This window comes from Histoplasma capsulatum, genomic scaffold (assembly GCF_000149585.1).
Source record: "Histoplasma capsulatum NAm1 scaffold_1 genomic scaffold, whole genome shotgun sequence".
Taxonomy (NCBI): Eukaryota; Fungi; Ascomycota; class Eurotiomycetes; order Onygenales; family Ajellomycetaceae; genus Histoplasma; species Histoplasma mississippiense.
In genome coordinates, this window is record NW_001813982.1 from 606,194 (window position 1) to 618,943 (window position 12,750).

Below are 12,750 nucleotides of genomic sequence, written 5' to 3' on the forward strand. Positions count from 1 at the left end.
GCATTGGAGTTGACCCATCCACCGAAAGTGAATTAGACACGGGAGCCAGTTATGTTAGCCCGCACCGCGCCCTCATTTTCTGCCAGATGAAGGAAATGTTGGATATCGTGCAGAACGACGTTCTTAAGAAGCTGTTGCCATCAGTGCAGTTTCTCCGTCTCGACGGCAGTGTAGAGGCGACCAAACGCCAGAGCATTGTGAACCAGTTTAATACTGACCCCAGTTACGACGTTCTCCTGCTCACGACCAGTGTTGGTGGCCTCGGTTTGAACCTTACCGGTGCGGATACCGTAATCTTTGTTGAGCATGACTGGAATCCACAGAAAGACATCCAAGCAATGGATCGCGCACATCGTATTGGGCAGAAGAAGGTCGTTAATGTCTACCGGCTGATAACGAGAGGTACCCTTGAGGAGAAGATATTGAAGTAAGTATATTTTCTTTTCTTTTCTTTTTTTTTTTTTTTTTTTTTTTTTTTTTTTTTTTTGGTATCTTCAAGAAAGAAGCGAGGAAATTATCTGTAACATACCACGCATTCTAACAAATCCGTCTACAAGTCTCCAACGATTCAAAATCGACGTCGCCTCAACTGTTGTCAACCAACAAAATGCGGGTCTCAGCACGATGGACACTGACCAACTACTCGACCTTTTCAATCTTGGCGAAACGGCTGAGGGCGCTGAAAAACCCAACCAGGACCGTGGAATCAGCGGTAATGAGATTGACATGGTCGATATCGATGGGGAAGTAAAGGAGAAGGGCAAGAAGGGCTGGCTTGATGACCTTGGCGAACTGTGGGATGATAGGCAGTACGAAGAGGAATATAATCTGGATTCGTTCTTGGCGACTATGAAGGGATAGGATTTCTTTTCATGAGTTAGGAATGCGAAGCCGGAATTGGGACATTTTGTTTTGTTTTATGGAGTTTTCGCACCGGTGGACAGGGCGAAATAGGGATTAGTTGATGATTGCCTGATTTATGTTCTTTCTCCTGTATTATCTTGGTGGTTAATTATATACTCCCGTCTCTTCCCTTTGCTGGCGAAAGGGGTTACTCTGATCAATTGATGGGAGGTTGTTGTTTTATCAATTTGACATTTGGTTGAGAAAAGGGACCAAAGAAAAGCAAAAACTGGCTGGTGGGGAAGAATTGTTTGCTTTATCTCCCTTTTTCTTTTCTTTTCCTTTTTTTAAACCCCGGCTGCTGATTTACAAGCAGATCAAAAAAAAAGTCTGGTGTTGTCTGGCCAAATTTCTCCTCATTCCCCAGTTTTCCTTAACCTTATTGTTTACCTACCTAACCTCATTCCTTTCCATTTCCCATGCTTTTGTCACGAATTGTTTATTTATTTGACCCACGACTCTTACTAGAAATACCACAAAACGAATCAATGAAACGGCGCTTTAGAATCCTTCACCCTGTATCTTCTAATAATTTAGATAACTAGCAGCAAAAGCGTCCATAGTTACCGCGCTTTATATTAATAATGATAAGATGTGGAAACAGTGATATATATATAGTACGAGGACTTCTTAATCGATTCTTAGCGACGAGTAAACAAACAGTTGATAGGATCAATCCCAAAAGGTCTCCTCCACAACAAAAAGAACATGGACAATGACAGAAGAGAAATAAAAAATAAGGAGTAGAAACCAGGAACGGAGAGCATCAACTTCAAAAGGAAAACTTCAACAGGAGGACACAGAAGACAGCCCCAAATTAAAACATAAAATTGGAAATTTATTCTTGTACTTTTTAAAAAGCATCAGTGTGAAATTTCGGACTTCCTGTGAATTGAAGCAAAAGAATATACTCCTTCATGATTCGACTGACAGATAGACAGAATAGCAAGCCAAAAGGTGGCGATAAAGGGCCCAAAGATCTAATCCTCCGCAACTTGCGAGCGGTATGAAATAACATAAAATTTAAAAATGAAAAAAAAAATGAAACAGGAGGCAAACCCTTGCGGACGCGATCTTATAAATAAACACCCATCCCTACCCACCCACCCGAACCAACAAAATCTTAACCCAGATACTCCACAAAGGAAGGAAGAATGGAAAAGATGAAAAAAAAAAAAAAAAAAAAAAAAAAAAAAAATCAAAAATCAAAAATCAAAAATCAAAACCCAACGGCTATCTGAATCTGAATCCCATCCTCAGTGCCAAGAACGCCATAAACGAACAGAGAAAGATGCAAAATGAAACAGATTGGTGCCCACAAGAAGGTTTCTGGTTATTTTACTTATTAGAGAATGCTGGGAATCAAAGGAAAGTGGAAGAAGCTGTTTCAATTAATGTGTGAAAACTAGCGTCTTGCTTTCGGTTTCGAAAGCATATTCAGGCGGCTCATGGTTAAGACGCCTCTATTTTTCTGAGTTAATCGACTGTGGGATCCGGTTCCCTGGGCCACGCGTCGCATTGGACTGTTCTTGACCGGGCTTGGTGTATGAACGTTTGTGACGACAGTAGGGTTAGGCTTCAGCCTCTTTTGACTCCGCTCATCTTCCTTCGAGCTCTCCAAAAATTTGTTTTCAATATTCTCGTCATCGTTTTCATCGCGTCGCCTTTTTTTGTTTATAATACCGTGGGGAATGATTGTGTGGTTTGGAAGGGACGGGCAATGATATTGAACTTCAGATGTCCTCACTGCTCTGATTGTAGGGCTTCTTTTGTTTTCAGAAGTAATATTTGAAACTTTACTGGCTTTCGGGGGTGTTGTTAGTGGAAGAGTGGGATAGGAAATTACACCTGATTCTGATGGCTCCCTAGCTAAAATTTTGGAAGGAGTTGGAGAAGTATCTGAGAAGGCATGTCGGAGTTTCGTGCTGGCGGAAAAATCGACATGTTTTTTTGCAGTGGAGCCCTCTAGCTGTATGTCAAAAATCTTACTGGGCGGCGCAACATGGGTACCTGCAGCAATCTTAACAGGGTCGGTGGAGAAAAGGGGTTGACGTTGCCTGAGAATTGATTTCAGGTTGGTAAGACTTGGTAGTCCGGTTTTCAATTTGGGATTAAACTCTGTTTGAGGAGTTCGTGGGGTGACAATTGACTTGGTTGACGGGGAGCGGGGAAAGCTCGGAATTTTGGTAGTGTTGATTTGCTTCGCACTTGACGCCCGGGCAATCATTGGCTTCTTAGGGGTAATTAAAAACCGCGGACCATGTTGTCCTGGTTTGGGTTCAAGTGAGGCTTTGGGTAAAGGCACACGAGCCGGTGTGCTGGCGACGCCAGAAGACTTCGAACGCTTGACTGGATTATTTGACATTGTCTTTCCAGGAGACGTGAAGACAGTCCCCGATTTCTCAGGAGAAGATGTCTCATCAAGGCAAGCTTTGGAGCTGGTTCTCTTGAGAGATGATTTGACTGGTGAGGGATGAATCTTGTCCTGGCGCGCCCTGAATAATGAAGGGTGTCCTGTAATCGAATCCATCTTTCTGAATTCTGCCATGTGAGCATTGCTGAACCGGCCTGCTTTCCCTCTTGCTTTCGCAATCTTTCTAACCTCAAGCGTTGGCTCAGTCTCAGTATTTTTGCCTTCCTGTGAGTGTTGTTCAATTATCATCTGCGCCTTAATCCTGGACGCGTCTTCGCGAATATTCTCCATGAGCTTCTTGGCTTCTTCGCTAAGCTGCGAATCCTCACATGAGAACAGCATGCTAAAGCTGGGAGAATTGTGCTGATCTGCCGCTGGCAATCTGGATTTTGTCGGAGTTGGGATTGACGGGTTTCGCGGATGGCAGGGAGAATCCATCGGGAGGGGTTTAAAACCCAAACGAGCTCCTGAGTCAGGCTTTTTTGAGGTGTTTTGGTGTACCTTACTAGGATGCATCTCTGCCAGGCTTGGTTTTAATGCTCCTGCCGTTTTTGGAGTTTTCATAAGAGATGGATTGGTATGAGATCCCGTAACTGGCGTTGCGAGAAGAGTCCGGCTATTTTGAGGGGAACACACGTCCTGGCTTTCCTCGCGTTCTGCAACCGAGATGAGTTTGGTAGAAGGCTTCGGAGCTTGCTTTTGGGCCTGGAAAACAATATCCAGATATTAGCTCCACGTTCAAATACGCTGTAAAAGACAACTATCAATAAATCTGTGTCAAGTTTCCAACTCACCTCGCTCGCTGGAGTTGTAGATCTCAGACGGGCCGACCGCCGTACCGGAGTTGCCATGTTGGCATGAATTGCTTGAATTCTGGGGGATAAATACTACCACGAAAGATGCCCACTTTTTGAGGAAGTCGAGCAGAGTATATAGACAGACATGAGGTGGCAAGACGTGTTGGGGATTGGTGTTGGTGGGATGTGCACGTTGCGGAAATGTTCCAGGTTGGATTTCTGGAGAGCTCCGATAGGCAGGTAAACAAACAAACCGCTTTTCCTAATCGGGTAAAGTTGACTTCATAACTGCTGAAGGCAACGACAGCGCCAGCTTTCACAGGTGAATTTCCCAGAACCTTCTGAAACGAAGAGACACTACGATCATCGACATGTGAAGTGGTTGGAAGAAAAGCCGAAATGTCAAGAAGATTCCGTGTTCTACAGTTGAATAACTCGGGACCCAAATGAGATAGAATCCGATGATGAGAAACAAACAGCGAACTAGTTACGTACAGGCAGGTGCTTTTACTAAAAGAACAGAAAGATTAAATGCGAAGGGCGCATTGATTTATAGGCCGAATGGGTACGTTTCATCCACACCAAGAGCCGTGTGCGGTTGTGCGATCTCAAAAGGCGTAACTGCGTGAGTTTCGTCAAACCAAACCATAGCGTCGAATTGGAGCGACAGAGAAGCTGCGGAATAATGAGACATTATTTCGGTTTGAGGTCGATATACAACCCCGATAAATCTTTCTTTTCGTTCCTGAGCCAAAGCTCGTCGGAGCTCAGGGTCTGCTTGATTAGGTCGAAGGTCCAATAGAAAACTTGGGATGCCACTTTCATGCGCCACATACTCCCAACTATCAGGTCGAGATGGATTTACTTTCATCACTTGGACATCCTCGTCCCAATCATGGGCGGCAGCAACAGTGCCCGTATGCGTGAAGCAACCCACAAGAGCAACATTTTCTTGCCCCAGATTCTCCCGGCATAACTGGCCAATATTGAGCTCTCCACGCCGAGTACCCATGCTTGTATATCTAGCATCGCCAATATGGCTATTATGTGCCCAAACCACCGCTTTGGAGGACTCCGACTTGACATTAAGCAACCGACGTAGTGTCTCGAACATATGAGAGTCTCTGAGAGACCAAGAATCTGCTGATCTGCTGTACATGGCTTTATAGTATGCCTCAGCATCAGCAACTAGGTAGGCGTTCTGCTCGGAGCTGTGGAATTCCTCGCCATTATGTTCGTTTGCGGAATACTCCAGCCGTTTATTGAGGAGGTCACGGAGCATTTGGATAACATTCTTCTCGCAAGATTCCATGCGTGGATTAGTCAGAGTGGCAAGACCATACTGTGATGGATCGTCGACCCACGGTTGTAGACAACCGTATCTCTGACGCGCAAGTTTGGCCATAGGCGGATCGACCCGACTGAGATATTTGATTATGGCTTGGATGGATAAACCCATACTGTATAAATCCAGGCCATAAAAGCCAGCTCGCCTCTCTTTGGGGAGGTGTGCGTTATGATCTCTCATCCAATGTACAAACTCTTGCATTTCCTTGTTACGCCACATCCACGTCGGAAAGCGCCTGAACGCCGGCTCTGGGGAGGGATCCAATTTTGATTTAACACCGGGCCGCAGTCTCACATACCGATCTACCGATTCTGCATCGGGCCAGTCGGCTTCCACAGCTACTGTGTCAAAGCCGTGATGTTCAATAAGATGCTTGGTAATCTCTGCACGAGCCTGGTAGAACTCGGAAGTACCATGACTGCCGTCACCTATTAGAACAACTTTGCAATCCCCAAACTGATCAAAATTGGATCCAAAAGACGGGTTAATAATTGGCGGTAGAACCTTTGCGGCAGACTTCATGCGCAATGAGAGCATTGAAAGCTGGGAAGCCATGACGGGAACATATATTTTCAAAGCAATAACTCAAATAGTAGCTGCCATAAGCATATTCAAGTGACAAATATTTTAAGATAATTGATTGTCTCCCGCTGCATTTCCTCCTCAAACGATGACTATATCCTTCCTACGTCAAACAGGGTCCACGGGTATGAGGCAATCATGACCTCATCAGCGAAACCACATGTAAATTCCAGAGATGGAAGTTTCCGCAACCACAACTTTCTATACGGACGGTAAATACAACCTTAAACGTGGGCATTATAAACAGGGTCTATCAGAAGAAACACAGAAGCTCTTGTTTCTTCATTGACGATGTCGCTCCTCCAAACGTTCCTAGCTTCGATGGAAAGCGTGTACGGAAACTTCTCCACCGTTCCTGACGCGACAAAGTGGAGACCGCCGCCGAAATCAGGGGGTCATAGAGGCCGATATCTCTGGACAGACGCCTTTGGTGTTTTAAATTTTCTTACCCTTTATAAAGAGCTGTCACTGGGGGGAGATAGCAAGGCTACCGCTGGCAATTACTTGATCTTTGCTCAGCGCCTTATCGCTACCGTCCACGACGTCTTGGGTCGAACGCGTGATGGTCTTTCTCGACTCCCCCACGCGACAGATGAAGAACCTCTCAAAGGTGGTTTGCGGATCGGAAAAGAAGAGGAAACAGGGCCTGATGGTGATGGGCAATATTTTCACTACCTCACTATGTGGATGTTTGCTCTCAACCGAATGTCGATTGCGACAGGGGATCCGACATATAACAGGACAGGCTATTTCACTCGCAAAGGCTATCCATCCGCACTCTTCCTCAACCGTACTCGGAAAAACCACACATGGTATGGAAGATTGCCATGGATTTGTCACGTCCGCTGTTGCCAGTGAAGGGCATCTAGACCCCATTGACGGGTACGTGGTTTTCCGCCTCTTGCAGGCATCCCGCTTTGCAGTATGGCGACGGGGAAATTCTCAAGGAAGAAATTGCCGATTACAAGAAAGTAATGGCTTGCAAAGGGGACTTTTATGTAACAAGAGACCCCCTCGATCTGGGAATGACGCTCTGGACGGCTCACTGGTTCGCTGATCGGGAAAACTGGGCGCGTCGTCTGGCAGACAAATGCGTTTATCAGCTCCGTAATTCTCACCTAAACACCAATTGTTGGGGATTGCACACCCCTTGAATGAGGATCCTAAAATAAGAGGCTGAATTTGATTAAACTAACTATATCTGTCTTGGAGCATAGATCATCTATTCGAGGAGGACCATTTCCTGGAGACGGATTTGCAGTTTCGTAATGCATACAGGGAGTTTGGAATTTGCCTCGGCATAGCCTGCCTGACATGCCGAGAGGCCAGCAACGACGAAGGATTGAATAATCGGTCTCAGGAGATAGTCACCCAGTGGCAGAAGTATATATCATCGCCTTTGACCCCAGAAGACCTAAAGCCTATCACCAACGTTATGTATTCAACCGCGTTAATACCAGGGGGTAAGTTGTTTTTCCTTTTAAGCGACAACAGTGTCATCATCCTGTACTTCAACTCCAGCAAGCAAAATTAACGTGAGGACTTTCGCATATAGCTTTCAAGTCTCGGTATCTGGGGACTGAGCCTATTGATCAATTCTGATCAACGTCGTTGGGGAAAACGAAAGCTCTACATGCACCCTCTGATAAAAGTACTTTGATAAAACCTATAGTTATTTCAATAACGACGACGTGAATACCAAAGAGATCTTTGGCTCTTGCAAATGGCAATATGCAGCAATGTCTATGAACCCCACAAAATCAAAACGATGTTATCTATACATATCAACCAATTATCCTCCCACTAGCATCTTGCTTCTTATCCACCCGGTATACCAACAATATTCCTCCAAGGGGTAAGTGTTCGGGGAAGGAAATATATGGTATACACTACCCCAAGAGCGAGTGTCAGGCCCGTCACCTTAGTTAAAGTTGTTAGCTATCCGAAAGCTCAATATCCAAAATTCGAAGGTTCAATGGGATATTTGTTAGTCTTACTTTCTCTAACCAAGTATGAAACCATATTGCTGTCATGAGCAGCATCCACCAGCTCAAGCCGCCAACAGCCAATGTAAAATTTCGGCTCCATTTCTCAACTAATTTCATTTGCACAAAATATTGATTCCTATCCTTTGGTTCTTCCATTTCGCTTTCCACTGACGAGGCTCCTTGCAATTCAAGGAGCAAGAAAGCACTTGTAAGAACAAGCATGAATACGTGTCCGCTCACATCATGCCCACCCGTCCAAGCGCCTCCAGATGCTTTGCAAGCTGTAGCTGTCAATATCACCGCTAACTCAGATATTGACCCCCCCGATCCTGGTTCGATAGACGATTCGCATTTACCGCCAGTAGCAATGAAACTACGGTCGATGATGCCGGGGCCGAAAAACCATTGCGTTGTCAGTAACCAGGCTGTTGTCACAAGAATATAGCGACAGATGGCTTGTCCAACCCTTTTCAGTCGAGCAGCAGGAGGTAAAAGTCTGTTGTTAAATGCAGGTTGCGTTAAGAGCAGAGATAAGAAGGCCCAGCGTAGTCCAAAGCCAGCCAACCTTAACGAAATATACATTGAAGATATTCCCCTTGCGCGCGAAGTAATTGACGGGGCTTGTATCCGAATTTGGCGTGACGCCCGGTGATGAGGATGTGTTGGCAGGGGGTCTTGCGGTTGGGGATATTAACGAGAACAAAGAGCCCAATAGAAGAGTCAGCGGATAAAGAGCGAGTGATAAGGGAGGCGGAGGCGGGAATAACGGTCGCGATGAAGTGGGCCCGGCGGAGGATGATTTTCTTGCAGACCCATTTAGACGTACAGCATTTGTAGACGACATGATTGTTTGATGATACCACCAAATCAAATGTATTCCGAGGAGAGGAAATGGCGTAGATCAGATGAATGGCGCATGTTAATGAGAGTGCCACGGCCCACAATCACCGCGCGCTTTTCATTCTCCAGAAATTCGGCTTTGTTGATGTTGGTCACAAATCGATGCTTCCATTGGATGACGTCGTCGTTACTGACTAATTGATTTATCACGTGGTAATGTTTTTCTCTCAACCGCAACTTTATCTTCATTTCTTCCAGTTTGAGGTGATACCATTCTCACCGTTGAAGTTACTATACACAGCGCCCAAGGTGCCGGTTGTTACATTTCCTTGTGAATATTAAATTATTTGCAGCTCCTGGGTTTGTCAGAAGGTTGAGAATTTCTTTATCGCCTTGTTACTGAAACATTTGACTTTGTTTGAGGGAGAGCTGGCTCGTCTCCCTGTAACAAAAGCCAACAGTTACTAAATTACACCTTATTGCTAACCCATAAATCCTCGGCATGTGTAAGTTAGGGATGTCATAATTTACATGTCCAAGAATCGTTGTTGTCACCGTTAGTTTCTTTGCATAGCCGCTAACCTACCGCCAACGATACCGGTCCCTCGGTCACCAATGCTCAAGCAGCGTGAGTGATCAGCAGGTAGGCTGTAAGCAGTGGGTTCTTAGGAGCAATGGCTTTGGTGGTAGCCCCGTTGAATGCTTCTTCCAGTCCGATATCTCTTCGCAATCGCAATTGTTCTACAAGTTACCTGCAATCCAGCTTCTTCTCGAAAGGCTTGCCATGCAATATTGAATGATTCAGTTACATGAAGACACAATGGCTAGTTACGCTTATAAACAAAGTGGAAGGTGCCGATCTAAGAATTGCTATGATGTGGGTGGAAAGTGCATTTTGATTACCAGTTCAAAGAATTCATGGGTATTGCACAGCCCAACAATAAATATCTTTTTTAAGGAACAACAGGGACTGGCTAAAGCATCCATCCCTTAGTTCCTCAAATCTGCGTTCTTCACTTTGGAGTGTCCTTACTGCACAAACTGGGAAACATCCACGAATCCAGTTTTGAATTTGATGCCCAATGATTCAAGTTAACTGCACGCACCACACCCAAGTTAGTGTGTCCACGACGGCTGATTAAGATGCTACAGTCAAATATGGGGGAATTATCAGGCTGCAATTTCGTGGCCTCAATCTTCCAGAGTGCGATGGCCTAGGACCGGAAATCTTCAATGTGTGGATCTGGACCCATACGGGAGATTTGGCGGCATTCAAAGACTATACTGACAAGTCTTGAAGAACCGAAGTCTCCTCACACTGGACTGTTTCTCGAGCAGGAATATCCGGGCTCGCGGTTCCACATAGCGAGGCGTACGTATAATGCATGTAATGATCGTGAACCTGTTGTACCCTCCAGCTATTAATCGAACCCTGAACTTGCAGCGCTATCTGAAAGTCTCTGGTTCCATACTTTTCGGCTGCTGTGGAATACCAATAGAATTGACCTTATCATCCTTGGGCCATACTGATCTATTTCCTTTTGAGGAATCATCCATGTATACCAAATATCGTTGGTACATCCCATGATACTTTTGGTGACAGGATTGCACACAAAAAAATTATTTCAGGTTCCGAGAGTTGCTCACCGACGACAGAAGCAAGGAAGACAAGTTAGCACGCGGTTTACTCTATAATTGACCACCCAGGAATCCCCATGTAACGCCACATCGACTTCTGGGCATATCAGCCTTACCCAACAAGAGATACTATTAGGCCATTCTCCAGGCGCCGTTCCCGCTTCCCCGCTATTAACAAAACTGGCCAATGCAATTTGAAAGTTATGGGTTATCGATGTGCACGGCTCATTTGCCTCTCTGCCTGAGGGGTCGAGTATATGCCCCAAATACCCATCGAAACTAATAAATATAAGTAGGAACTTAGTCTTCGGCATTTCCTGGCTTTTGATTTTTATTCCCTCCATGTCACTAAATCTGTCCGCAATTCTTGTCTACTTAATCTGCGAGATATACCTCAACCCCGAGACCGTTGAGCTTACACACACTCGTACGAATCTCTCCATCTTGGCAACCCCTCTATAGCGAAGCTATCGCAACAGAACATATGCCTTCAGAAGGTGTCCCGAAGTGTCAGCGTTGCCGCAGGGACCACAAAAGGGTGAGTAATGCGTACGACAGTGCCTACTGGATTTCCATCATCACTGATGCAGACCAAGTGCTCACCCGAAGTTCGGCCCTGGCCAGGGCCAAAATGCGACCGCTGTAAAAACTATGGATATGAATGTTCGGAGAACATGATGGCGCGAAGGTCATCGCAAAAAGATCTTGAATCTGCCCCAACGGTCGGCCGTGCTGCGGAGAGCAGACTTGGAAACTACCAGCATGGTCCACCCCGACAGCTATTGACACGACCATCGCCACCGCTAGTAATTGGTTCGCTGACAGAAACTGAATCCCGTCAGTCTCCTTTCGTTGGGCTATTCCTGTACCTCAAAAACATTAATTGGCAGACCTTGAGTTGCCCCTCTGCTGAATTTGGGTCGGACCCATTTGCCGCAATGTTTCAATCGCACGCATGTGTCCCGAATCTTTTTGGCCCTCCTCTTGGAAGGCGCCGAATGTATATCGAAGTCTTTGCCGAAAGTGAACGGCTAAAGCAAAACCCCTCTTCGCCACTACTGCCATATAATCACTCGCTAGAAAACTCCGTCATAACCGCCATAGTAACTAGGCTACAACAAGAGCAACATCAGAAGGCAATGAACTATAGTTTCGAGGAGCTGTCAAGCAGGTGCAGCAATTACATTCGTTACGGTAATTACTGGAACAAATTGAGAATGATGCTCAATACCGACGAAGTGCTCCTAATCGACCCCGCGTACTCCTTCGACAATCCCAATCCTGAAACCACATTCGAGACCGCGGTGCATATTTGGTTATACCGAATCCCTGGGTTGAGGGAATTCTGCCAGAAATTGTCAGGGCTATCTCATATGATCTTGGATTTAGTGCGGACTGAGCCTAACGATCCTGTACGGGCTTTTTTGGCCACGAAGATCTTTGATCGCCTGAACGAGGTCCTTGGTTCAGGAGTTGCATCGGCTTCCCAACCACCCCAACTTTCCTACGCCATGAACAGCAACAGTAGCCACAATAATGGTCACTCGTACTCAGTTGCCCCCGCGATTGACGGTTCGACCATGCAACTTCGAGACGGAAAGCGAGATGATGCTTTTTCATTTGATGATGCCAACCTCCAGGCCGGATTCGGAGACGGTTATGGTTACCAGGCTTCCTGGAGCAGTTGACCATTCAAAAGCAGTTGCTGTCTATTCCCACCTCCCTTACCACTTGGCATCCATTATTCATTGCCCCGCACGCCCCCTGGTTTGGTACCTCAGTGGCTTCATTTCCAATTCCAATTCCTTCAGTTTCATTTCTCTTTTTTGAGTCTGCATGTCCTGCTCCTCTTCCGGGTGCGCGGCCCCGAATTCAGAACCGCCGATTCGCTTACACCCTAAATTTTTAATTATTAATTGCATTGGTCCGTGGCTTTTATTTAAGTTCAACTTTCGTATAGCTGTTATACGTATCAAACATTTTCAAAATATTCAAGGCTTATTTTTGATGTCTTTGTGCTTTTCAAATATAAGATAAAAAGCCGCTTCTGTACGTCCGTACACTGCTCATAACAATAGCTGTGTGCGAAGGTCCAGACTTGACTTGTCTTTCCTTCAATCGTATATAAAAGCGGCAAGCTAGTTTATTTAAGAGTGAATCTGCGGGCAGACTGATGACCTTCAGGCGTTCACTATTCATGAATCTTGATAGCGTGAGAGGGGCAATAACATGTGTATGATG

General features: G+C 45.6%; 5 protein-coding genes across 5 annotated transcripts; 2 read left to right on the forward strand and 3 right to left on the reverse strand.

The window, feature by feature from the left end:
- Window positions 1-86: 86 nt before the first annotated feature.
- On the forward strand, window positions 87-861 carry HCAG_00187 (conserved hypothetical protein; the record flags this gene model as incomplete). Its single annotated transcript, XM_001543091.1, has 2 exons — window positions 87-427; window positions 558-861. The coding sequence occupies 2 exons, from the start codon at window positions 87-89 to the stop codon at window positions 859-861; spliced, it is 645 nt and encodes a 214-aa protein (XP_001543141.1).
- A 1,447-nt stretch (window positions 862-2,308) lies between these two features.
- On the reverse strand, window positions 2,309-4,167 carry HCAG_00188 (predicted protein; the record flags this gene model as incomplete). The annotated part of the gene is made up of 4 exons (XM_001543092.1): window positions 2,309-2,706; window positions 2,893-3,631; window positions 3,953-4,021; window positions 4,111-4,167. 4 exons carry the CDS (start codon window positions 4,165-4,167, stop codon window positions 2,309-2,311), a joined length of 1,263 nt encoding a protein of 420 aa, XP_001543142.1.
- A 496-nt stretch (window positions 4,168-4,663) lies between these two features.
- On the reverse strand, window positions 4,664-6,016 carry HCAG_00189 (hypothetical protein; the record flags this gene model as incomplete). Its single annotated transcript, XM_001543093.1, has 2 exons — window positions 4,664-5,573; window positions 5,760-6,016. 2 exons carry the CDS (start codon window positions 6,014-6,016, stop codon window positions 4,664-4,666), a joined length of 1,167 nt encoding a protein of 388 aa, XP_001543143.1.
- A 318-nt stretch (window positions 6,017-6,334) lies between these two features.
- On the forward strand, window positions 6,335-7,645 carry HCAG_00190 (predicted protein; the record flags this gene model as incomplete). Its single annotated transcript, XM_001543094.1, has 4 exons — window positions 6,335-6,855; window positions 6,951-7,150; window positions 7,261-7,506; window positions 7,599-7,645. 4 exons carry the CDS (start codon window positions 6,335-6,337, stop codon window positions 7,643-7,645), a joined length of 1,014 nt encoding a protein of 337 aa, XP_001543144.1.
- An 888-nt stretch (window positions 7,646-8,533) lies between these two features.
- On the reverse strand, window positions 8,534-8,875 carry HCAG_00191 (predicted protein; the record flags this gene model as incomplete). Its single annotated transcript, XM_001543095.1, has 1 exon — window positions 8,534-8,875. One exon carries the CDS (start codon window positions 8,873-8,875, stop codon window positions 8,534-8,536), a length of 342 nt encoding a protein of 113 aa, XP_001543145.1.
- Between the last annotated feature and the right edge of the window lie 3,875 nt (window positions 8,876-12,750).